This window comes from Parus major, chromosome 2 (assembly GCF_001522545.3).
Source record: "Parus major isolate Abel chromosome 2, Parus_major1.1, whole genome shotgun sequence".
Lineage (NCBI taxonomy): Eukaryota > Metazoa > Chordata > Aves > Passeriformes > Paridae > Parus > Parus major.
Window position 1 is genome coordinate 77413894 of NC_031769.1, and position 26767 is coordinate 77440660.

At 40.7% G+C, this 26767-nt stretch overlaps 1 protein-coding gene across 2 annotated transcripts in view; it reads right to left on the bottom strand.

Moving 5' to 3' along the window:
• FBXL7 (F-box and leucine rich repeat protein 7) overlaps positions 1–26767 on the bottom strand; it is a 183955-nt gene that overhangs the window by 155078 nt on the left and 2110 nt on the right. Inside the window, exon 1 of one of the 2 annotated variants that reach the window (XM_015619906.3) lies at positions 21278–21820. The exons of the other annotated variant lie outside the window; for it this stretch is intronic. Coding sequence (XP_015475392.1) covers positions 21278–21314 — 37 coding nt within the window. The 5' untranslated portion in view covers positions 21315–21820. Of the gene's footprint in view, positions 1–21277; positions 21821–26767 lie in introns of those variants that run through there. 2 annotated transcript variants of the gene reach the window in all.

Sequence of the window (26767 nt, forward strand, 5' to 3'; positions counted from 1 at the left end):
TTACAGTATGCTTAATGTCAAATGTTCCCCAGCTGGATTACAAACCCACTCAGAACCAGTCACAATGACTGTCTGCATTCTAACGCCAATTAAGAATATATATGCTTATATTTCTTTCATTTCAAAGATTTAACAGTTTCTTTAAAGGACAGCATCTTTTAACCAGACCTTTTTAATTGGGTTACTATACACAAATTATTGCAAGAATTAGTTTTACCAACACTTTACAGTCTACATATCCTTAGGAGCCCAGAAACACTCATTGCATTAAAAGCTACCCAAGGACACCCTCATAGAAATGAAAACTGTTACAATTAATGCTAAGTGTTCCCTGTAACTGCCCTGACTCCCTCTAGAAAAACACACACCTAAGATGCAGCTCTTATTTATAAATACTGGGGTCCATGCAGTTATCCACACCACCACAGAATCATATAATCATTTAGATTGAAAAAGACCTTTAAGATTATCAGCTCCAACCGTGAACCTAACACTGCCAAGCCCAGCACTAAACCATATTCCCAGGTGAGACATCCACACATTTTTTAAATACCTCTAGGGATGGAGACTCAACCACTTCCCTGGGTAGCCTATTCCAGGGCTTGACAATTCTGTGAAGAAATTTTGCCTAATATCCAATCTAAATCTCTCCTGGTACAACTTGAGGTAAGTTGCTCTCATCCTATCACTTGTTACCCAGGAGAGGAGACCCACACTCACCTTCCTCCACCCTCCTTTCAGGCATTTGTAGAGAGTGGTAAGGTCCCCCCGAGCCTCCTTTTCTTAAGACTAAAAGACCCCAGCTCCCTCAGCTGTTCCTCATAAAACTTGTGCTCCAGGCCTTTCAACAGCTCTGTTTCCCTTCTCTGGACCCTCCCCAACACCCCAATGTCCTTCTTGTTGTGAGGGACCCAAAATTTGACACAGGATTCAAGGTCACTCTATTGAGGATACAGGCCAGGGTGCCATTGGCCTTCCTGGCCACCTTGAGGCAAAATCATATTAAAAAAAGAGGCAGCCATGATAACTAGATAACATTTGATGTGTTGGTCAGTTGCACAACTAAATAAACAAATCTCTAGGAATGACAACAAATTACTATCAGGACTTTACACAGACTGCTGTCAACTTAAACAGAAGTCTTAAAATAACTAGAAAGACTGCTTAAGCTTCTGGGTCCTGTGCCTGCCATAGATGCTTTGGACAAGAGTATCAACAGAAACAGAAAACTCATAACAAAAGCAAGCCTCCAAGCATGGACCCTCTAACAGAAGCCATAACTAAGCAGAAAACAAATCCAAAAAAAAAATTAAATGTTTTACTTTTAAAACTTGCAAAATATTTACCTTGTTTTTCCCATGGCAGGAAGTCTGAATGCCTGCTTGGAAAAACTTCTGAAGACCTAACCACACTGCTACATCTACTTTAGGCCATCATTTTCCATGTTCCATAGAATCACAGAATATCCTAGGTTGAAAGGGACTCAAGACATACCAAGAATCATACCATGTGCTTGACTATTGTCCAAATGCTTCTTGAATCTGTCAAGATGCTGCAAACACTTCCTTGGCGAGCCTGTTCCAGTGCCCAAGAACCCTCTGGGTGAAGAGCCCTTTCCTAATACCCAGCCTAAACCTCCTCTGACACAGCTTCAAATCATCCCCTCAGGTCCTGTCACTGTCACCACAGAGAAGAGATGAGTGTCTGCCCCTCCTCTTCCCCCCAACAAGGATGCTGTAGACAGATGCAAGATCTCCCCTCAGCCTCTTCCAGGACTGAACAAATGAAGTGACCTCAGTCACTCCTCTAATTGTTTCTTAATAATTTTGGATTTATAGATGAAGCGAGAACCACATCTTACCATTACCTTTTGGAACTAACCCTGGCAATTCTCATAACAGCTTTTATTAAAACTTTATTTTCTATATGAATCAATCAGTGACTGGTAAGTCATGCAAGTACTTTAGCTTTTAATAAAGACATGACATTTAATTAAAAAGTAGTTGGATTGCTTCTGTATTTCCAGAATTACAAAATCAATAGTATACCTTAAATTCACTGCATGTAGATTAAAAACTTCTCAGGCCTAAGTTTCCTCTCTGCTTATGCTGAACAAGTTTCCCTGAAGTAGGTTTCCCCCATTTGAATCACCTTTAGAGCGGTTTGCCAATTCAAGATGAACAGTCGGTGTTTCCAGGTCGAAGCTGCTCCATTTAAGCCAGAGCATTAAGCAGATTCCCTGACATGGGAAGCAGAGCCATGTTGACATGCCTGCAGGTATCAGACATCCAGCCACCAGAAGCTGTTAATGCCAGGAGACACAAAACATGAACAAACAGGTTGGCAACAAGAATTCTTCTTGAGAAAGAGCAGCAGATGCTGACAGTATTCAGCTTTCAGTAAAGTAACTAAAAAATTTAGAGTATTTAGCATTCTTCTTTTAAGAACACAGACCAGAAGACAGCAACAGTTCTCATGAGGCCTAAAGAGAAATATGACCTGATGAACAAGTCAGAAGAAATCAAGCCATTAATACCAGATAGCTATCTGTTTAGACTGAGCATCCTACCTTGTGATGGGAAAGGCCCTTAGTCTGTATTAGTCCTCTACTGTAGGAAATGCTCCCCCCATACAGTATTCAGGAATACTCACAACCAGTATTCAGGAAAAGAAAGCCTAAGCAGGATTAGATAATTACAAACAGAGACAAGCAAGTTAGGCAGCTTTGAGTCACAGCTGTTGTCAAGCTACAAAATCTGCTTTGTGCAGGATTCTGCCAATAATCACAGACAGTAAATGTGTCCATTTTCCTGTCTTCTATCCTCACCAAGGAGGAAACAGACACCACAATTCTATTCTTTTTTTAAACCCCTGGAATGGCTTCAAGTCCGTAAAGGAATTCTGCACAAGTTATTTGAAATTCACAGACCAGGCCAACATTAGAAATTTGCTGAAGAAGCAGTGTCCATTAGCAATGGAATTTCTTCCTGTGCAAAGCTTCTACATGGATGAGGATCCCAGTTTAGACAATTATACTAGCAACAATTGCATTCTCCAATGGTACCTTACCTGATCTGGGGGAACAGACTAAATTTGAAAATGCCCTTTCCTCTGTATAAACCAACTAAAACTAAGGGAACTTACAGCCATACCCAGCAGATAGATTGTCTTTCACTCTAGGTTCACCCTCAGTTTAAAAGGTAGTCCCATTGTTCTGAAACAGAGACCTCCAGAAGAACAAGGATACCTTCTACATGCAAACAGATGCTTAGGCTCACAGTCATTCTCAGTGAGAGTTGCCCCAGCTGGACCCACCAAGTCCAAGTCAGGGCTTGGAGCTACACTACAATGTGATACAAGCAAAGTATTTCAGAAAATGCTATTTCAGGGTAAGACAAATTCAAAAAACAGTATGCTTCAAAGCTTTTACTGTAAAAATGTTTATAAAACCCATCCCTTATTGAGGGCTATTGAAAACAGATGAACAATAAAAATGCTTATGCAGGAAAAATAAAAAGCTTGGAAAAATGCAGCTTTATTTCTTATGGTCCATAAAGCCAATAGTTAGAGGTGTACTATATATGCAACAAAACTCCATTTGCAAAAGCCTACAAAGGCTTTCCTTCATAGTTCATTGCAAATTCATAGAGCTTCAATTAATTTTGTCATTATGAGAGGAGTAGATCACACAAGTAGGTTAATACATTGTCACTCAGCAAGGCTGCACTACTGGAACAGGGTGAGAAAAGCAGCTTTATCTATCTAACCGTACACACATCAAATCAAAAGGCTAAGACAATAGGGTTTCTTGTGACTGGAAAAGAGAAGGCTTTGGGGTGATCTAGGTGTGGCCTTTCAGTAGCTGAAGAGAGCCCCCAAGAAAGATGGAGAAGGATTTTTAGGCATGTAGTAAAAGGACAAGGGTGAATGATTTCAGACTGAGTAAGTTTAGGTTAGATACTAGGAAGAAATTATTTCTTGTGCGGGTGGTGTGGCTGCCCAGAAGAGCTGCAGATACCCCGTCCCTGTAAGTGTTCAAGGACAGGTTGGATGGAGCTGTGAGCAAGATGGTCTAGTGAAAGGTGTACCTGTCCATGGCATGGGGTTGGAACTCGACGATCTTTAAGATCTCTTCCAACCCAGGCCATTCTGTGACTAAACAGCAAGGAAAAAATAGATCCAATCTCTCTAATGAAACTTCTCATGTTGCTGCTGCTCCAAGGCTCAACCACAAGGTGTCAGAAACAAATGTTTTTAGCTAAACTATAGTGATGAATGATCACAATTTGCAGGATTTCACAAAACATGCCTGCAGCTTTTCACTTCTACTGACTCCTGTAGTCAAGAGAATTTTAGTATTTCCAATATGGAGCAGTGAAGACCTAACAAGAAAAGAGCACCCACTTAGATCTCGTTCTTGCTTCAGATACCAGTTCACTTCTAGAATATACAATTCTAGCTTACAGGTTCTGTCTGTTGACTCTTCACATGACTCCATTAAACTGTTCTTTGTTCATAAGACATGAAGGGTCACTGCAAAGGACAGGACACCAGGCTACAGGGATCTCATTTCAGCCAGTTCATGTATTTTAGGCCCTATGCAAAGGTACTCCAAGGGGTGTCTTTAGAGAAAGCAATCTTGCCCATACAACCCTTTTCTTCCAATTCCTACTTCTGCCACTGCTGACAACTGCCATAGAGATTTTAATTTAAATCATGGGGGACACACAGAAATACTGTGCATACCCTGGGTTGTCAGCCTGGAGAGATGATCATCACCTACTCAAACAATGCACAACATTTCTTAGGATAAAAGCAAAGCATTAGGATTTAACTCCATGACATAAATGCAACAGCACAACATGAAGAGTCCCTTTGCGATGAGAACCCACACAAAAAAGTACTGCTCTGAAGGACAAACCCTCAGATGTCATGTTACAGAGGAAGGCAAGAAGTCCCACAGAAGCACACTCTCACAGGTCAAGGACAGGTCTTGGGTTAGCAGAAAGCATGACAATGAATCCCAAGGACTCAATCACCATTTAAGTGACCAAAAATAAAGATGTTCAAGTCTAAATAACATTTGTACATTACACATGTGCGAACAACATTTTAAGATAAAGGGCAGTACTTTGCTATGAATGAGGCATGAAGTACTTTTACCTTTTTATCTTTAAAGTACAATTTATCTTGTTGTCATTAAACATTCAAAGAAACAGCAATTCTAGTTTGTTTACTATGGCGAAATGCCCAGATTTGGTTGTTTTGGTGGTTTTTTTTCACAGATGTGTTTAACCTAAAAATGGGACAGCTTAGGCTACAAGAAGACCCAAGACTGAAAATGCAAACATCTTTGCCTTGAGGTGAGAGGACTTGCAAATTCAGTAGGCCACTTATCTTTATAGCAACATAGGAGAACTTTTGCCAAGACTTCAGATTCCCATTTGGCTCAGTACAGGATTTTCTAGTATTTTACAGCAATTTCCTCACTTAGAATATCTGTCCTTAGCATCATCCACTTTCATCTGCAACTCTAACTAGCAAAAGAAAATAATGACTATTATTGTGAAAGTGGTAGAAAATTCTGCCTCCAAGTTTTCCTGCAGCTCTGGTACCTTCTTGAGAACTCATCTACACGTTATGGTGATTTAGGGGGAGAGAAGTAAATGTTTGTGTCCCTTTTCTAGTTGATAAACTGGCTCTGAAGCTCTAATTTAATTTCCTCTCTGCTGTTCTAAAATGAAGGAGCCTCAATCCAGTTCTGTCACTAGATTTATGAGGAATGTGCATCACAGACCCAGTGGGCAGCAAGGCCCAGTTCTGTCACTCCTAAATTTTCCTTTGCTTCAGAGAAGTTTGCTGGCTGCTATAATTTAGTTGGCTTTTCCCGTTTCCTGTGTCTCATAGACAATAAACTGAAATATTCCAGACATTACTTTTTGTCTGGATCCCAAGAAGCATTTTCAAAACAACACAAGTGCTTGTAGTGCCCACTCTCTCATACTTCTCCTCAAAACCATGCAGCAGAAGAGAAATACTCAAGGGACAACCATGCCATTAAGCAAAGGAAGGATAACCTCTTAGCCACTTCATAATTTACTCAAAAGTGATTAAGAGGTGTAACAGAAAAGTCTTCAGGATGTTAAAAACTTCTGGCCACTCTGAATGACACCAATGCCAAAAGAAGCAGTACCTGAGCTGCACAGAGTTAAGCAGCTGCTGCTACCAACCAACCATCTGCACATGGGAACATACCCAAGGCTTTACATACACTTACTGAACTATAGGGAACTGTTGCTGGATTTTACAAGAGGGTAGCAGGAAACTGGATTTACTGACCGTAAGGATCTAAGGATCAGAGAATCAGAAACAACTGATGTTCATCTCTCAGAACACATTAAGGTGAATCCAGACTAATCTTAGACCAGAGTTTGCTTTCTGCTGCAGAGAAATTTGAGAGGCAGCTCTTGAAGGGGAAATACCAGATTTCACCCAAAATAACAAACAAATTGCTTTGGCAAACTCAGGATGGATTTCCTACCAGTTCTAAGTTTATTCAAACATTCAAAGCCCTACCTGGAAAAATGGTAACATCTTTCTTACCTAGCTTTAATTTCCAGCATGGTCACAGAGCATCACAGTAGTTCACACAGCAGAACAGCACAAGAAGTAACTCAAGTGGCAAACTCTCTTTAAAATACCTTTGAAAATGTTTATGCCACTAATCTAAATGATGTTATCTATCCACACAGTGCTACCAAATCATATATCCATTACCCTTCAGAATAAATCCTTGTTTAAGTGGCAAAGCAATGACAAATCATCAGATAGGGAGAGTTTTCCATTTACTCTTCATAATTGATGCAATCTTTGCACAGAAGCTTTCTTATGCCTAGTGTAAAGAGTCAATCTTCAAGAAAAAAAAAGCAACAGTGATACTCTTTCCAACTTTGTTGGCAAGAACTAAAAGAGCACCTGATATGCCAGGCCCTTGAGATGCCTTGGACTACTGTCAAACAGGAAAGATAACATTAAGCTACTGTGCATCTTTTTACCCATTGCACAAGAGAAAGATCAAGTCAGTCCTTTAGTAAACAGAAGACAACAAGAAATCTGTTAAAGTTCATCAAAGCTGTGACTGCACAGCTCCACTGTACAGGAATTATTCTGCCGCTGCTCAGATGCAGCATCCCTGTCTCCTCCCTCACAGAACATTCTACAAAAAAATTCTAGTGGAATAGCCAGCTTATTGCAGCTGGCAAGCAGCAAATTAAGAATACTTTACATTAAAAAAAAGGAAGGTTAACTCACCAGCTTTTCAAAGGGCATAGCCCTACTGAAGGGTAGGGTTGCCACATTTCACTGTGTCAATTCAATGCACTAGATAGATATTGACACAATAGATATAGTTATATAGATTAGATATTGACACAAAGCATTACTGTTATGGTAAATTGTTTATAAAAAATACAGTGAGTTGTTTTCTGGTCTTCTGGCAACCAGAATTATCGGGGCTCAGCTGATGCATTTCATAAGATAGCCAGAATTTAATGACCTTCCTATATAACTAATGTGGCTAGACAGTCTCAAGGAAAGTACAGTGGTCTGGTTTCCACTCTCCTTAACACATTTCACTCTTGCATTACTTGTGCTTGTTTTCTTGCATCTTTTTCTAAAAGCACAACAGTACATTGTCCTTACCTGAATATTGCATTTTAAATTTAAAAGAGTAACGAAATGACAGCTCAATTCCTCAAATGAAATATTTCAGAAATAAGCCATCCTTTTTAGATCACAAAAATCTGTGTGTTGGTCACACAACACTGAGAATCATATTCTTAGCCTTAGCTCTTCAAAGCCATTTCACTAGAACTAGATTGAAAACCTCTTTGAGGATCCTTATTGGAATTCTAGAGTTTAAGACTAGAAATTCCATTAACCTAGCACATATACTCAGAAGAACTTGAGGCTCAAAGAAAGTTGTGGATACCTTTGTTTTTTTAAAGATACACCACACAGGTAAACAGAAAGGTCAAAGTATTAACACCATGCAGTATGAATATACAACATCCCAAATTGATGTACAGAAATTAAAATTAAGACCAGTTGCCTGAAGAATTTTGTTGTTCAGGTAATTCTTTTCTCAACATACATTTTTTATTTCTGCAAAGCTGTATTACTTGTGTGCAGCCATGCAGTCCAGGTGTAACTAGACACATGCAAAGCCAACATGCAAGAATTAGTATATTAAGATTTTTTTTTTTAAAAAACTTTTCATGGCTTCATCATGAAGGAGGATTTTTTAAAATATTAAGTCCTCATCAAAAATCCCTTTTTAAAAAGCAGTAGTTCTTGTTCCAATAGAAAGAGGCTCAGCTACACCACAAGATAAGTTTCTTTTCTCAAAACTGAAGCAAACTAAATGTTGGTATTGCTGTAGAAGAGAACAGCAGAGAACACTTCATGCAATTCACTATTCCTCCACCATTTTCTACCATCCAAAAACTAGGAACATCTAGTTCACCAGATGACTCACTAGTGATGCAGATAAACTTATTAGCCCTAGAGAATTAATTCATTTTTTTTTACCTTAAGCAAAGCTTCTGCTGGGTACCTGATGGACATCTCTTGTAGGGTCCAGGAAAAAACACACATCTTTACACTGCAGCTAGCTCCACCTCTTTGTACTTTCAAAGCTGTAAGACTCAAGACTCTAGAATATGTAATGGAGTTTACACTGGGTTGCTTTTGTTGTTTTTTTTTCCCTGAAACCATCTGTGTTCAAGTCTACAGAAAAGAAAGTTTTATATGAGTTCTACTAATTTTACAGGGATTTTGTTCACACTTCACACTCATTAGCTGGCATCTACAGGGTTAAAGCAAGATTATGTGACAATCATTCTTCTCCCAAGAGCATAGTTAGAGACTTGACCTTAGCTTGAAAATACACCCTGAATCAACAGAATCCTTCACAACTTGTCTTATATTTTCTCAAAACCATGGATGGCTAGCATTAGCAATAAGGCTGCTATCAATATGACTCAATTAACAAAAAGCCCCATCTCTGTGTCCCACCTACCACATTGTTTTCAGTCAAGTGCCAATACCTCAATTAGGAAGAAAACTGAGGAAAATATGGGTAGGATTAATTGGTGCTTAAAAGGCACAAACCACACTGCCACTGACAGCCAACTGCTGAGTGAAAGGCTCCTGTGTCTGACTAGACTTGTTCTGGTTTAGACTGTAATCCTGGGGAAGCTAAACTTCACTTTCTAGGAATGTTTTTGCTCATGTAGAGACTTAATGAAGAAACCCTACACTTCAGTGACAGACATGGCAAGGCAAAGGGCAGGAGGACATCTTATCCACAGACAGGCAAGAATTTGTTTTCTGTAGAAAATGAGGCCTGGCAAAATGAAGGCAGGAAACCCAGAAAGGATCCACTGTGTCCTACTTCTGCTGTCAGATCCTGTGCTCAAAAAAAAGGTAAGTGACAAGGTTGTTAGCTACCACTTCATTACCTGACACACACTACGGAAACATGTTCCATTTTAAAGATGCTGGACGCTCATCACAGTTCAGCTCTTGCAGAGACAAATACAATTTGCCATACTACATGCTTTCATGACAAGAAGCAAATTACACCATTATCAAAGACCTAAATCAAAACAATATTTGAATCAATTAAATTCCTGGACAACAAAAGAGAAACTAGCCCTTCGCCTTATCCACAATTTCTGTGCAACCTCTTGATAAACTGTAAGGAAATTCACAGTAGGATTATTTCTCAGATACAGAAGGGTCTCACATGGAGCCTTTAAAACCAGAGTTAAAGCAGGAAAAATTAGTAATTGTTTGAGGGAGCGGAAGTCTCATAGTCACCTTTGTTCCACTAGTTCCTGGCAAGAGAAATAAATACTCACCACAAGCATTTGTGTTTTTCCATAAAGACAACCATGTAGGGCAACAAAAGGTACACCCACAGGGGAGTAAAGAGCAGTAATTTCCCAAGAGAAATGAAGACATTAGCAAAATATTCTGCTCATGCCTAACTGAGTGCCAAAGAAAACTTTAGACTGGACTGTGCTGTCTAGTCTATACATACAAATGGAAAGAAAAACAGTTTTTAAAAGTTGCCCCTAAAATCTTACCTTGGAACATTTTAATTTATGCACTGTAGCAATAGTTCTGATGCCACAGAACACTTAACCTTTCACCTTTCTAGAAAGTTATCCCCCTTTCCCATACAGAACAAATGTTCAAGCAATAGACATCATTAACAGGTGAGTTACCCTAGAGGCAGCCTTTTGCTACTAAAATCAAAATGCAAATTCAACCACCAAGTAGCATCAGACACAGCAATACCCAAAACCCATTGTATTGTACACAGCTTTAGTTTCAAATAGAAGACTCTAAACTGAGAAGCATCTACTAGCACTTTAGAGGATTAAAATTAACCATGTTGTCTGGTAGTGATTGCTTTTGGAAGAAAATTTAAAACAACTGGCATTTCTTCTAAACTTGAATATTAATCTTCCATAACTTAAATGGGGGATTTAAATCCTCTTTGATTCAACCCTAGAATACGTGGAAAGAAGCAAACTTTACACCAGTAGAATAAGGATTACTGTATTATTATATAATACAAAGCATTTTTACTAGCCACAGCTACATCAAGTTGAACATGGCACAAATAATTCATTATTATTAATGCCACTTTATTAATTAAAGTAACAATCTTGATTTTCTAGGAGAGCAAAAAAATGTCATCCTGGGCTAGCTGTTCTTCCTGAAGTAAGCAAAACTCCACTGAACTTCTTATGAAAAGTATAGATCATTGCTGCTGCCAGAAACAGCAACAAGAAACCACTGAGCCAGATTCTGCCACAACTCTTAGGGTTCTTCTATTTTATCTGTTCTCTGCCAAGAGAAAGCAAAGTCATTGAGTAACTGTGAGTTTATCCAGTGAAAATGAAGACTTTTAGCATTAATAATATAAGGTAAAAATAAATTATAGCTGAAAAACTCCAAACCAGCTGTAGACACAAATTTACAGAGTACTGTTTAGAGATACTCAACTACTGTAACACAGCCTTCACACCTGCCAGAACTTGCTACAGCTGAACTCTATTGCTTCTGAAAGCCTGGTAGTAGCTTTTCTAAACATAAGTAACCAGTAGAAGCACAGGAGGATCGAGTTAGGGAACATTTAAGCAAATTGGGCAGACACAAATGCATGAGACCTAAGGGAGTGAACTGGTAATGGCTGTGGGATCTGGCCAGCATCACGGTAAGGTTCCCCAATTACTGCAGAAAGGTCATGGTCATCAGGAGAGGTTCCTGAGAACTGGACAAAAGCAAAACATGCCCCTGTCTCTAGAACAGCTTGGAGGACAGTCTAAGGAGACACAGGTTGGTCAGCCTCACCTCAACCCAGGAAAAGTGACAGGGCTTTCTGGAAAACATTTCCAAGCCAAGAAGGTGATGGGAAGTCATTATCAGGGATTTGTGGATAAGTGGAAGTCATGATTGGCCAGCCTGACAGACATCAATAAAGAAACAACTGGCACAAGGGGAGTACACAAGTGGTTTATCCCGACTTCAGCAAGGCTTCCCAACTTTTGTTTTTCATATCATCTTCACAGACAAAAGCAGAGACTAGCTAAGTGGACAGTGAGACAAAATTGAAAATTTACTAACCTGCCAGGCAGAAAGATACTTAGAAAGCTAGGACACTTTACTATGGAGAAGAGGGGACTTGGACAAAATCTTATCATCGTGTATAAATACCTGGAGAAAGAGTGGAGTAAAGCAGACAGAATCTTCTCAGTGACAGCCAGTGAACAGACAAGAGGGAATGGTCAAAAATTGATATATATGCATTTCCGTTTAAACATTAAAGCTTCTTTTTCTTTTAAAACTTGCAGGTGACTGAGCACTTGAACAGATTGCTCAGAGACATTGTAATATCTTCATTTTTGGAGGTGCTAAGAAATCTGATGGCACAATATTCTGTGCAACCTGCTCTAGTTGGCTTCATTTTGAGCAGCAGGTTGGATTAGAGATCTCGAGAGGTGAAATTTCCAGTCTTCGGGTTTGTGTACTTCAGGCTCTATAGACATTAAAATAAAGCCAAAAAATTGATTGGAAAATGTTGTAATGTAATATTACTGTCTGCATAAAGCTCCACTGGCAATCTAGTACACAAAATAAAAACTCCACAGCTAGAGGATCTGGAGTAAGAGCACCCATGCTCTCAAACCATGCTAAAAATAGATGAGGACCTTCAGGCTTGTTGACTGCAAATGAGGACAGTCATAAATAAATGCCAAGAGGTAGGTAAACTACTAGATATTCTTGACATAGAAGAGCATACAGTTAGCTTCAACTTAATGCTAGCATGGCTAACTGGAATTGAAATCCTCCTGCTACAAGACTTTTCTTATACCTCTTAGTATATCCTGAAGTTTCAAAAATTCTAAAAGCTCAAGTTGTAATCGTATATCAACAATTTTCACCACATAATTAAGCAACAGCTTATTATTTCCGCGATTTCATTTTATAAAAAGGTATGCAAGACTTGGACTTCTTTGTCCAGTTCTGGAGACCATAGCACAGGAAGGACATGGACCTGTTGGAGCTAGTCCAGAGAAGAACCACAAAAATTATCAGGGTGCTGGAGCACACCTATGAGGACAGGCTGAGAAAGTTGGGTTTGTTCCACCTGGAGAAGATGACTCCTTATTGCAATCTTTCAATACTTAAAGAGGGCTTATAAGATGGGGACAGACTTTCTAGTAGGCCTGTTGCAACAGCACAAGTAGCATCAGTTTTAAACTAAAATATTTAGACCAGATACAAGGAAAAATTATTTTACAATGAGGGTGGTGAAACACTGGAATAGGTTGTACAGTGAGGTGGTGGATACCTCATCCCTGGAAACATAAATGGTCAGGTTGGAAGAGAGTAAGCAACCTGAAGCTCATTGCAGGGGGATTTAACTAGATGACATTTAAAAAGGTCCCTTCCAATCCAAACTACTCTATGACTCCACGGTGATGCCAGAAGAAACTTCCATGTAAAGTATCAAAGGAAAGGCAAATGAAAAACTGGAATATAAATATGTTTTACTAGGTACTACAGAGAAACTCCAAAAACATCTGTTGAGTACATCTGTTTGTAACCAGCTGTTCCCTTTTGTCTTGCCCTCCAGTGACAAAAAAGGTCAAGTACTGCCATCATTGCATCAGAGACAAAACAATATAAAATCCACAAGCACCATAAGAAACTCTCAGATAAGTGCACTTTGTCTTCATCAGTTCCCACAACAGCATTACTATCTCTCAAGGACTCACCCTAAGTAATTATTACACAATTTAAGAAAAATTTCCAAGTTTCTCTTCTCCGTGCAGCAACTTACACAGAAAGAGGATTTTGTGCAATCTGGCAATAAAATAGCATCAGAGCTTTAAATAGATGGCATGCTTCTCCACTATGCATATAGTCATACAAGCAATAGAAGTCTGGACTCCCCATGAACTAACAAGACTACACTTGTCATGTGACAACAAAACTTGTTACAACTCTATTTTTACTGTGAAAGAAGGTTGTGTGACTCTTGATCAAAAGAGGTTCTTCCTAGTTAACTATCACTGATGTTATGCCAGTGTTTGGAGTCTTCTTTCTTAAAGAAAACAAACAAACAAAAAGACATACCAACCTCATAACTGCTCCTTTTATAACAGCATCTGCAAATTTCATTTGTTTTTCCATTAACAGGAACAAAGAAGGAAACTGAGGAAGATAATTTTTAAAATAGATTCACTAAAAGTATTAAAACACCTCCCTCCAACTAATGCTGCTTGAAAAGACTTTAGTATAGCACTACTGCAGCTATTATACACATTCATACACAAGTCCTTGAGAAAGAAAGCCATGTGATTTCAGATGTTGATTTGACAAATTTATGTATTGCAGACAGGAATTTCCTGATTCAAAACATGGGCATGAAAAAGAGCTTCCTGTTGTTCACTTGACTTCAAGGGTGAAAAAAATCCCCAAATACAACAATTTTCCCCTGTTTACTTAAGGCAGAGGTCAGAAAAGCGTATAGGGTGAGGAGACCTATTTTGCCAAAAGATTACTTTTGTTGAGTTTGGATACTGACACAGAGTTGTAACCTTTATCTTAAATACCTGTTTGGACACAGCCAACTCAAGCACAACATCAAGATGGTAACACCTCCTTTATGTTTCAACTCCTTTAAGGAGGGTCTCACATAAACCTATCCTCAATGCCATGTTGGTGATAGAAGGCACTCAAGTACATTTGGAACTAAAATGTGGGCTATGATCAGTCAGAACTAAGAGCTTTTTCCCCTCAAGGTCAGCTATAACATTATGAGTTCTCAACCTAAATGGTACTTGCATAATAAAGTCCTGGCACTCATCTATCCCATCACAAGCTGCACATCTATACACATAGAAAGTGTTGCATATTTCTTCTTCTCATCAAGAAGGAACAGATTTTACAGGGAGCCCACCACCTGTTTCTCAGCTTTTGAACATCTCTACTCCTTAATGAAATAGTTGTCCTAATTTAGCAAAGCACATGTCCTATATTAAAAAATAGGGCATAGCTAACTATAAAATGAAGAGCAGAAATAAACCACTTGTGCATTTCAGCTTTCAAATGTCATCCACTGCCTTCTGCCAATCACTTTCCTAACACAAACAAGACACAAGAAGCAGCAAGCCAATTCCTAGTTAGGAATTGTTCACAGAAGTAAGGAATCCAGAAGTGGCCAAAGGACTGAAACTGCCAGAAAACTAAGTTCTCTGAGGAGTTTTTTGGGGTTAGCAGTTAAAACTGCTCACACAATTCTGAGTACATGTTGATTCCTCCCCCCCCTCACAAGGAATGATATAGTATCAACTTCAATTTGGATTTTATCAAGTCCAGTTTGGTAGAAGGATGTTCAAATTCAGCTTAGAAAAGTTACCAAAGCAATGTCATCTCCATGTCTTTGGGGAGAGGGAAAAAGAAGGATGAGGATGTGCAAGTCCTGGACTCCTACTACCTTAGCTGAGACAGGTCTGCTGGAAGCTTTCCATGTCATGCATCCCCCCAGCTTCAAAGTTTATTCAGGCCTCTGATTAGCACCAAGCCAACAATTTTTTTTAAAATTAAACAGAAGAGTATCCAGTAAACTGTGCACCATGCAAAGCTACCAATCAAGTAAAAGATAACTCGCTAGACTACAGTTAGTTAGCTAATATCTATTTTAAAAAAATAGAGACCCTGTCTTCCCCAGAAGCATTTTATGAAAGAATAACATTTTATGAAATAACATGGATGTTTGTCACTAAATTACTTTCTAAAAAGCTATTGATAAAATTAGCAATTTTTAAAAGCCTAAATCTCCACAAATCTGTAGCTGTAGTATAAACACACATTTGAATTACACACAGGCTGGTCATTTTTTCAGAAAAGAAAATTCTGTTTTATGAAAAACTGACAGCAGCACAGCAGCTCATTTAAGTGCTGTGTCTGACCCTCCTCCTGCCCCTGCCCTGTGATTTAGACAACAACATGCAACATAAGCACTGAGCTTAGAGCAAATTTACTTTTTGGAGACAAACTAAGTAAACACACATATACACAATCATTTTGCATTGCTCAGTTGACAGTTACATAAAAAACGAACATCATAAGCAGCATTTTTGAAGATTACTTTTGTTCAGAGCAGTTGGCCACTGTCAGACTGCAAATTCACTTCTAAAAAAACAACACTGCCTGAAGGATTGACATTTGGAATACTGCTATAATTCCAGTCCCAACTTTGCTGTTCAGAGGCAAGTCTCATCTCTCTGAAGGTAGCCAAGTGAAACTCTGCCACAGGTAAAATGCAAGAACTGATACTGGAAAAGTACCAAAAAGCAGAATGCAATCACATAAGTAAGTGCAACACCAAAAAACACTATCAAGCAAAACCCTAATATTTACAGTAGTGGCACAGATGTCAAAGTTAAGAAACCAAAAAAACCCACCAGAACAGTAAAGTAGGACAGCAATAAGTATGATATACAAAATTCCATGTTCAACAGGTCGAATAGTAGTATGTAAATGCAACTCAGACATCAAAACAAGGTAAGGAAAAAAATGCACAGTCTAGAAGCCTTTTAGCACTCAACTTGATGAGACTCTTCACTTGACTCTGGGAACCTCGTAGGGTAGAAAATAATAAACACTAGAAAGAAAAACCACCCTTGCTTCTGAAGATGCAGTACACAGGAAGATACCTCAGGAGGATATCACAATTTGTAATTAAATAATGTAGTAAAAGCTATTTTATTGCCTTTCCCACCCTTCTACCCTCATTAAAATTTCCCATGAGGCTTCACAGATTCTAACCCCCCATACAAATAATTAGTAAATTATTATGATTCAACTCTTTCAACAAAAGAGTGCAAGATTACCATGGTATACTGTTTTTCACAGTTGACATAAGCACTGCATGTGAAGTAAATCCAGCAACACTTTGTGCAGAAACAAATCCTAACATATGGCAAAATCTATAGGTCATGAATACCAGAACTTTTGGATTAAAAAGGTTTCCATACACAACATCAGGTATGTCAGAACACCTGCCATCACTTAATTAGCAGACATCTACTTTGAAATGAAAGGCAGCATTCACAATGAGTTAGTGTTCAAGAGTAACTTCAAGAAAAAGGACAAGTCTGAAAGCCTGGCTCTATAGTGCAGACCTTGACCCTTCACCCTTGAAGGGACACATTTGAGAGAGTAACCTGCTCCAAAATGAACACAGACTGACTCATTTCTCCACAATGCTACATGCTGGCAATTCCTAGGAAGTTTTAGCGACTTTATACCAGGTCACACATCGTAATTAATGCCATCTTTGTGGAACCATATTGCCTGTGCTTTGTAGCAGCTGTACCTTATGGCAGGCAGGTCATGAGGCAGGTTTTTGTGCTGGTGCTTACTTTATCAGAACACTGGTATCTACACAGGAATTCTCCCTCCAAGTGGTTTGTGAATAGAAAACACATAAAATAAAAGTCTGAACAAGCAATATTTTCAAACTAATAACAGAGTAAAAGTTATTCCTAAAAAGTTGGCATTAAAATCTTCCCAAATTAAATATTCAAATTCAAAAAGAAAAAGTTTGTCAGCAAGGCTTATGATTCAGAAAGGATGTTGATTTCCTTGTCTAAGGTGTCATTTCACCTATTTCTCCCACATTTTCATCCACTGTTCCCCTGCCATCCTCTGTTCTCTGCAGCACCAGGCTCCTGTGTTACATCAAGTCTTTCATGATACATTTTAGCTGATCAACTGGAGCTGCTGCTCATCGTCACCACTAGACCACATTCTGGAAGGAGAAAGTGCAGGAGATTCCCCAAGAAAGCTTCTTCCACAACTGCAGGATTCTGGACAGTCAACTTACTAAAAAGGCATTCCTTCATATGGCCTAAACACTGATACTGTCAAAATTCTGTACCATTATTTAGCTCCTCTCAAACTTGGTTCTCAAGTCTCAGTTTAATGAGGAAGTGAAGAAGCAGCATTGAAAAGTTATTTTACTAAGCAGCAATTACACCTCAATGCCAGAGCTTCCTTTCATATGTAAGAACACAGACTATTCCTCCTACTCATATCACAAAGCAAATTTCCTTGTATTACAGAAGCCTGCAGTTTTAAAGTCCTTCCCTGGAGGATGAGATGGTAAGAGGGACAGCATCCAGTTAACCTTCTCCCAAAGGAAACAGCTGGGGCTACAGTCAGCACTCACCCAGCTTTCATGCCCAGCACAGGTTTTTCTGGGCAAAACCATTACAGAAACACTGCCAAGGTGTCTGATCAACTTGGCAATAGTTAAAGGGCAACATGCTTCAACTCAGTCCCCTCATCTATGATGAGGAGTAGCGTCTTGTTTGGTCAGCTGCAACCGCATTACATTTTAAGACAGGTCCTTAAACAGAACACCTGACTTTTGATAGCTTCTAAAACAAAAGGCTGCTCTGTCCACTATCAGACACAAGGTCTCCTCTTATTCAAAAACCAAGCAAGCACCTAAATAAATGAGAGAAAGTAGAATGATTTATCCCCTTGGCAACAAAGACAGCAGTAAGACTCTTGCTAAGGTAACTGATAATTTCCATCAGTTTATCTGCATAGGCAAAAGCCCTACAAGTTCTGCTCCATGAGGAAGGGGATTTCTTGCTCCAGTGATCTAGTAGCATCAGTAGCACTGTTCAAACACAACTGCTGGAACACATTCACAAAGACTCATCTCAAACTTTAGCACTTCAGTCTGAATCTACTGCATACTACAACAAGCCTGAAATCTCAAGTTCCACACATTTTTCAGGTGAAAAGATTTCCAGGAATAATCTGCCTTATAGCAATTATTTTAAAATTCCAAATGAAAACTGAGAAAGTAAACTTGGACTTAATATTTTACATTTAAAAATAGGTAAATTCCTGTAAACAAAGTTTTGTTTATATATTAATTTATTATAATTCCTTAAATGAGCATTGTGTTCATATCCTATCTGCATGACATGATTTCTCAGGTAAGCAATTTTATTTACATTTAAGCTTCATTCAGAGCAAGTTTTAGCCTTAGAAAATTAAATTAATGGAAAACAAACACATTCAAAGCACCGTCAATTATACACCAGACTCTATATACTGATTTAGACTCGTCAAACCTCCAACTGTCCTGTGCATGTTAACATGACAATTGTAGCTTCCAAAAAAATCACATTCAATAAAGCCTTGGCCAACGACATAAATAAAGGCAGTCCAGTGTAGTTTATGTGATCAGTCACAAACACTTAGCTGCCTGAGATTATCACATACACAGCACAGATGTGAACTTCAATAAAAGTTTCTTACTGGTAACTGTAACAATCCATGTAACACCCAATTTCCTGGTCAAAAAAGCTCTCCATTTTAGAAGTGATATCTGGAGCATGAGTTATCCTTGCCCTAATGTATCTGCTCAACACTGAGATAAGAACCAACTTGGGCAAATTCATAAAGTTTTGCAGTTCCACAGCATGTAGAAAGGAAAGCTGTGTGAAAGAACAGCCAGCCATTTCAAAAATCATCTGCAGTTGTCTTCCTGAAACCTCCCCTAAGATATCAGCAAGCAGTAAATGGGAAAACAGCCTTCAAGAAGCTCAGCTATCATAGGTACTTTTCTCCACCCCTCAAATGACATACCATAGTGCAGCATCAGCCTACAAAGCCCAATAGGTTGAAAACTGTGTACCACAGACACCACTTCAATGAACTTCCCAATGGATATGCAGATTGCTTTTAAAGTACACAGAAAATGGTGTTACTCCTCCACCCGGGAGCATAATCATATCCTACTAAAAAGTAAATTTTTACAGTAATTAAGTGGCTCATTTGCCAAAGGCACCAGAAGCCCCAGTAGTTTATTGGGAAAAAAAAAAAATAAAAAAAAATGCTTCCCTTTATCAGGTTTAGGTTTGTTCTCCTCGGTATCACTCAGGAAACAAAACTAGTACAAGAGCTTCTCCAACTTTCTCAGTAACTGATGATGCACAAAAGTTACCAGGAAACATGATCTATGAGGCTCATAAATGATGAAGTTTTGGTCATGGGGCTTGGGGATTTTTTAAGTTTATTTTAACTTGAAACCACTATTCTACCTAATTCTCAAGACAGGTAATGGTCTGCACTGTAAAGATTAATTTGCCACATGTAGTCTGCACTCGCAGGATCCAATCTCCACTCTGAATGGAGGAGAGAGGTGAACTAACTTAGAACACCCTGGTAGTATTAATCCTCCTCTTCCTCACAGTGCCTATCAGCTCCTTCTGGAACAGTTAATCTCCCCTTCACTGAGGGCTGCAAAAATTCCATGTCAGTCACATTCCTCCCCAAAAACTGTACATTTATTGAAGCAATCAGCCCTCTGAATTCACAAAAAAGCTCAAGCATGCATCCACACCTTCCTGTCATTGAGGTAACCACCCCCATCAGTATGAGCAGATCAACAACGACCCTTTCAACTCTGGTGAAAAACTAAGATTTCACCTTTTATGAGGAATCCTAAGAGGCTTTGATTGCAACTTCCAGGTTCACCCCATTTATTCAGAAGTTTTTCCAGTGATGGTATCAATTGACTGAAACCCCAGGACAGGAAGAACATCTTTAGCTTAAAGCGTCTGACTTCATCAACTCTTCAGAAAGCAGAGCTCATTTGGCAATAAATGAAAGGAACTGCAGAATCTGCTCAAGAAGTGGCGTCTTTCCTCTTTCCTTTACACAATCTTCATGCATATTTTGGATGCAAGAGGTGTATTCTTTGGCAGTTGCCGTCTGAACTCCCAAAGAATGGAGCAGACCACAAGATCATCTCCCTCGCTCCACCTCCAAACCCTCAACAACAGAAAAAGGGGGTGGTGGTGGTGATCCTAATACGGTTGCCCAATACACCAAGGGGAAGCCACACATCCTACAGAGCGCCTAACTACTTGGAGGTCAATACGTATAGAAGTCAGCTGAAGTCAAAGAAAGCTTAAAAGTAGCTTGCAGGAAGACAAATTTGCTGTACTTGCCATTGGTTTGCCTGGCAGCAGCTGACTGCTCCAGTAGTCCTTCACACCAGAAGCAAAGCAGCTGAAATTCATCCCTGATGCAACTCCAGCGAGACTAATAGGTTTCCACAAGAACGAATCAGGCCGTGTATATCTAAAAGCAAGCCCACTAAAGTTTCACTGAAGCGAAATTTCAGGAGTACAATCTATGGATAACAGCTGGAGAACATTAACTCTCCCCCCAACCCTTGCCGGGGTTAATTTTTTTCTTTCTGTTCAGACAGGAAGCAGTCATATAGCATACTGTATAATATAAGGATCCTGGGATATAAAGAGGAGTAGAAAGGATTACAAAGAGCTCTCTACAAGTTTTTAGCAAAGTTAACGCTGCCATAACCCCCGAGCTGCCTTCGAACAGCAAGCCGCGCCGCGACACCATGAGCTGAGACAGCACTTAAACTCCTATCTAGTGAAAAAAACATAATTAAAAATTAAGGGTGCTTTTACGGGACGCAGCGGGAGCCCAAGGACTGTGTCGCGGATCCGGGCGGGGTCGTCCCGGCCGGGGAGAGGAGCACCCCTCTTGCCGCGGTGTCCCCCGCCCGGTCAGCCCTCCCCGGCCGGGACGATCCCCGGCGCTGCTCCAGCGCCCCTCTCGCCGCCCCCCAGCTCACCCTCGCTGCCGTACTGCTTGCCATTGTTCGCGCCCATCCTGCCGCCTTCATGCTCGTCGCCGCTTTCCCACGCCGCCGCTCAGCATCTCTGCCGCGGGGCGCCGGGCGGCCGCGGCTCACCGACTGCAGCCCTGGGCCAGCGCGGGGGAACAGCCCCCAAAAGTTTTCACGGCGACATGTCCAAAGCAGCCTTGCAACTTCCTCCGCTTCTTCTCGGGCGGCCGACACCCTCTCTTCCCCACCTCACATTAAAAAAACAACAAAAAAACCCAAAACAAAACAAAAAAAACCCCTCCAAAACAAGACAAAACAAACAAAAAAAAAAAGCTTTAAAACAGAATCAAAAATGCGATGTATCGGAGCTCCCTCCCCGCCCCGGTTTCCAGCCGGGGTGTCCAGGCCAGGAAGGCGGCTCCAGTTATAATCCACAAGCAGGACGGGCGGGACGGCCTCGGGCTCTGGCTCCACCGCCCCGCGGCTGGCGCTCGGCTCCTCCGATGCTTCAGCGCCGCTCCGCCTTCCTCCTCCTCCTCCTCCTCCTCCTCCTCGCAGCGCTGCCGCCTCCCCCGGGAGGCCAGGCCAGCCACTTGTTGCCCGGGGCGGGAGGAAAGGGAGCCTCGGCCGCAGACTTTTGTTAGCGGCAGGCGCCTCCTCCCGGCGCCCAGCGCCGCCGGGCCGGGGGAGGGCCGGGATGGGGACGGGGGCAGGATGGAGCCCGGCCCCGGCCCTTAAAGACACAGCGCTCGGCACGGGGGATGCCCGGCCGCTGTGCCCCGGCCTCCCCCGCTGTCCCAGCAGAGCCGCCCGGCCGGGATGGCTGCGGGGGCTGCTCGCAGAGTCCCCCCCAGCCCGGGTGTCCTTCAGACGGGCGGGACAGGGGCTCTGCCTTCTGCGCCTTTGCGGCACCCCCGACCCCGTGCAACTCACCGGGGGTTGACAGAAAGTAGGAGGAAGCCGCGCAGCAGATTTTACCTCTCGTTCCCTCCCGCTGCTACGGAGTTCGAGCTCTCTTCTCCTTGCAAGTAGTATTCCCACAGTCACTCAGTTCCAGTGAATCACTGCCGGCCTTTACTGCCATATCGAAATAAAAATATCGAACTGTTAAACGTCCCCCAAATTAGTTCTTCAGATACGCTATAGGGATTCATCTCATCCCTTGGTATGAGATGTTCCTATTTAATTCAGCTGTCTTAAAAAACATAATTTCTGCTTCTTTCACACCAAAAGACAGATTCTTAGACCACTGGGATTGTCAGGGACAGCGGACATCGTTAATGGGGTAAGTGCCTTTCCCGAGTGCAGCCCGCACAAACAACAGCATTGGGAAGCAAGGACTTCACTTCTGCATGAGAGCCCAGACCACTTCTGCTTGGCAAAAGGGTCTGGACAACAAGAAATGCTGTCAAATGTGAGTGAGGATACACTGCGTGTGATCAGGCTAATACAAAAACTGCCAGTCCCAAAAGGGTGCTTGTCCTCAATGGGCTAGCTAAGAATATCAATTAAGTTTGCTCCACACAACTGTTACCCAGATTAAGTGGTAATCGGGTGTTACCAAAGGCTTTTTGGGAAAAGAATCAGGTTTAAAAGAAGCGAGAAAGAAGGATGAAACTTTGTAATAGGTAGAGAGAGACACCAGAGCAGACAGTCCTGGTTTGGTGCTGGTACCTCACCTCTGGCTTGGCCTGATGGTGCTGGCACTCTGTCTGATGGCAGGTCAGGCTGCAACAAGCAGGGATCCCCACCCCAGGTGTGCAGGAGGTCTTGTGGCAAGTATGTTAGCATGGGGAGCAGCACAGGTGAGTGTACCTGAGATGTGGTTACACAGATTCCTGCAGGACACGTGGGGCAATAGAGGGACCCACACTTTCAGAAGAGGAATGTCAGTTTGTAGCCCATACAACCTGGGGAGTGGCATGCCCAAAGCAATTCCTAGGTTGAGACTAGGAATTTTTAAGGTTAGTTTCAAAGCCCTTTATTAACATTTTGCAAGTATCTATGGTTGGTGTTTATGTGTTGTACTACTCGTACTGGCCCCAGCATAGAGCTCCCTGATTGCTAAGTCAACATGTCCTTGTTAAAAAGACAAAACCACTTTAATTCTGATTTGGTTAAAATCGTGAGTTGAGCAATTTTTTCCCTGCACCACACTATGGTCTTACATATGAAAAAGCCTGTCTTCCTAAACATATCACAACACCCACAAGACAATTACTGCATGTACAGATAATTCTGAGCTAATTATATCTTTGTCAACTTATACAAATGGTATATGAAAAGGCAGAGGCAAAAGTATCAACACTGACAGGACTACAGAAAATGTATCTAAAAACCTGAAGTTTCAGGGATCAGGGATAAACTTTTTTTTTTTAAAGTGTATTTTCATTAAGAGGTGGACTTGTTACCAGAAGCTGAAATAGGTAGTAGCAGCACAGATGACTGACAAGTAATCAGCAATGTTCATGAGTCTCTAATCCCATCAGATACTCATCATCAACTTTCTCCTTGTAAAAAAGTTTTGGTCCTGATTCAGTGCTGAACACTACAATACAATGCTACACACACTCTTCAGTTCTCAAAAATCAATGAGGTCTAAGAAAATAGTGCCTTCTGGGGTCAGACTCATCAAATGACCAGCCTTAGTCCTTTGAAACAAAATATGAATCAGTCTAAAAATGTAGGTTTCTGTAATCAAAGGTTAATTTCTAAGCACCAATATGAAACAAACTTAGTGTACTGTGCCAAAGCAGATAGGCCTTGACATAGGCGTCTGCTTTGAACATCCTCTACCTTCTTTTCAAGAGTTACTTGTTCAGGGGCAGGGCAGGGGACGGGGGGAACAATCTGCCTTCTGTAAGACAGTAAAATGTTGTGGGCAAGGTTAATATCTGCTCACATATGAGCACATAGACTGCCAACAAACACATACATCCAAGAATTTTTTTTCCTGAAGTGTTGCTTGTGGGGTTTGAAAAACACACCCCAAACACTTGTTAGGAACTCACCTAGGCAGAGTAGGATGTTAAAGAAAAAATATAGAGCTTTCTAAAACACAGCAGCCTACCTTTGTGACTCAAACCCTCACACCCAACTCAGCTGTTCACCAGCACACCCAGCCACACCATCCTGCTGGGGAGGATGTAGCAGTGTAGCGGGGCAGTGCTAGTCCCCAGCTGTGGGACAGCACATGCAGGCTGAAAACAACACGTGTCCCTGCTCCATGTGCTGCACAGCTGTGCTTAATCCTAGCCTGAAACACAGCAATGGGAGTACCCACTGCGAACAACTCTTGAGGCAGCCTCTCAGCTCCTCATATCACACCATGTGCTCTGCATCCCATGGCAGTCAATCACCTGAACGTTTTCCTGTGTGGGTCATACAACCAGGAAGGCTGATGATCCCACTTCTAACTCCTAGAAAGCTGTGTAACCTTTTTGACATATAGGAGAGAAATTTCTCAGGCTGGCTGGAAACATCACCTCACATAGACCCCTACCTCCAAATTCAACATCTGATGCACCACAACTGAAATTACTCCCTTTGCCAAGGGGTAGTTTTGCTTATCAAAACCAGCATAGACTGGTGCTTTGTGAGACAGGAAGCTCAGCTGCTGAGGGAACAAATTATTGTATTCTTGTAAAGAATAAAGGTATTAGACAGACATGTTACCACTCTGTTAAATTTATGACATATAGCCCAGGAATATTCCACCATGACCAGAACTAAAAGGCAAAAAAACCAAAAATAATAAAACAAAAATCACCCCAATAACAAACAAAACAACCTCAGACAAACAGAAGAAAATACACAAGCAAACACACAAAAAACACCTAGGGGAAAAAAAAGTCTAGAGAGGATAGAAGCTCTAGGAAATTTGAACACAGCTCTCTGATGAAGGACTGAGTATTGCTTCTGCACATTGTGTTACATTCTTTCTTTAGGAGAATGAGATGGGACAAACAGTAAAGTACCAAACTCATTTTGTTACAAACACATAAAACTCTCACCAGAAATGTATCCATCAGAGAGGGTACTGCTGACAATGGGTTTCATGCAAGGCATGTAGGACACTCAAACTTGGAGCTACATAAGCCCAAAAGCATCAACATGAGCAGAGAAGTTGGGAAATGGTAGTTCAAAGAGGCTCCACAAGTTCTGACTAGGACTGAGTCATCTTATAGCCCTTCAGTATTTACCAAGCTCTTCAGTATTTACCAAACACATTGTGGGATATGCTGTGGCACCCTGGGAGGCCTATTATGTTCATACATACGGTTTGGGGCTTAGCACCCTTACAGTCCCTGCACATGAGACTTTAGCTATTCCCTTTCAACAGAGATGTTTCACTCATTCTTGGCAAAATTAGGTAGCATTTTTTTTCCTTTTTTTCTCCTTGTCTTCTAGTTGGTCCATACCTTATACATTGTGATTATTCATCTTGAACTACATAATATATTTCTATATAAATACAAAGGACAGGTAAGAGTCTCTTGGCTGTGACTGAATTAAGCTATCTGAACCATATCACATAACTCCTATGCAAAGCAGTTTACAATAACCCTTTAAGACACTCTCACCTTCAAAATGGTGCAAAGAACCTGAAAACACATCAGTTCTGCCATCTTTTCAATGATCCAAAGGAGATAAAGTGCTCTCTGTAAGGACAATTTTTGGTGGTTTTGCCTCTTAATCCAACAGTACAGGCCCACTTCAGCCGGGATGAGATGGAGTACTATCAAATACTGGTTTTGCAAGACAGAAAGATTTGTTGTTCCATATAATATTCATCTTCCTATGCTTTCCTTCTTCATAAGGAGGTATCAATGCATTTTTCTCAGACTTGTATCCTATCCCAGCAAGACGAACTCAGAAATTATTAGAGCTGAGGAAAAATAAGAAAGCTATGGGCCAAAATGTTTCTATTTGGATGCGTTGCTACAATAATTTCTCAGAATGTTTATATTACATCTGTATTCATTATGGGCCTCCCTCTGTGGTACATTACATGTCTCATAATGCACCATTTTCTTTTTCATGAACAAAACCACAGCAATTTTTGAAGAAGTAGCCAATCAAAGGGATCTGGATGCATAAAATAAAATTTTAAAAATTGAAAGCAGCAGAACTATTTCCATAAGGTATCGTCACAGAAATTCCAGGATTAAATAACTTGGCTTTGAAATTTTTGCCACAGTTATTTTGGTAGAGTTTTTTCCCTTCAGTTTTAGTCTAAGCTCTCCTCTTTGAAAGAAAGAATAAACAAATACCAAAATCTTCCAGCTACTTCCAAGTAGCCTTATATCAAAGTTAAGTTTAAAAGCCGTTTGTATTTCAGGTCTTAAAATTCTAGCAACAAATCTAAGATTAGTTTTCTATTTGGTGAAGGAAGCTTTGATTTTTCCTTTTCCTTTTCCTTTTCCTTTTCCTTTTCCTTTTCCTTTTCCTTTTCCTTTTCCTTTTCCTTTTCCTTTTCCTTTTCCTTTTCCTTTT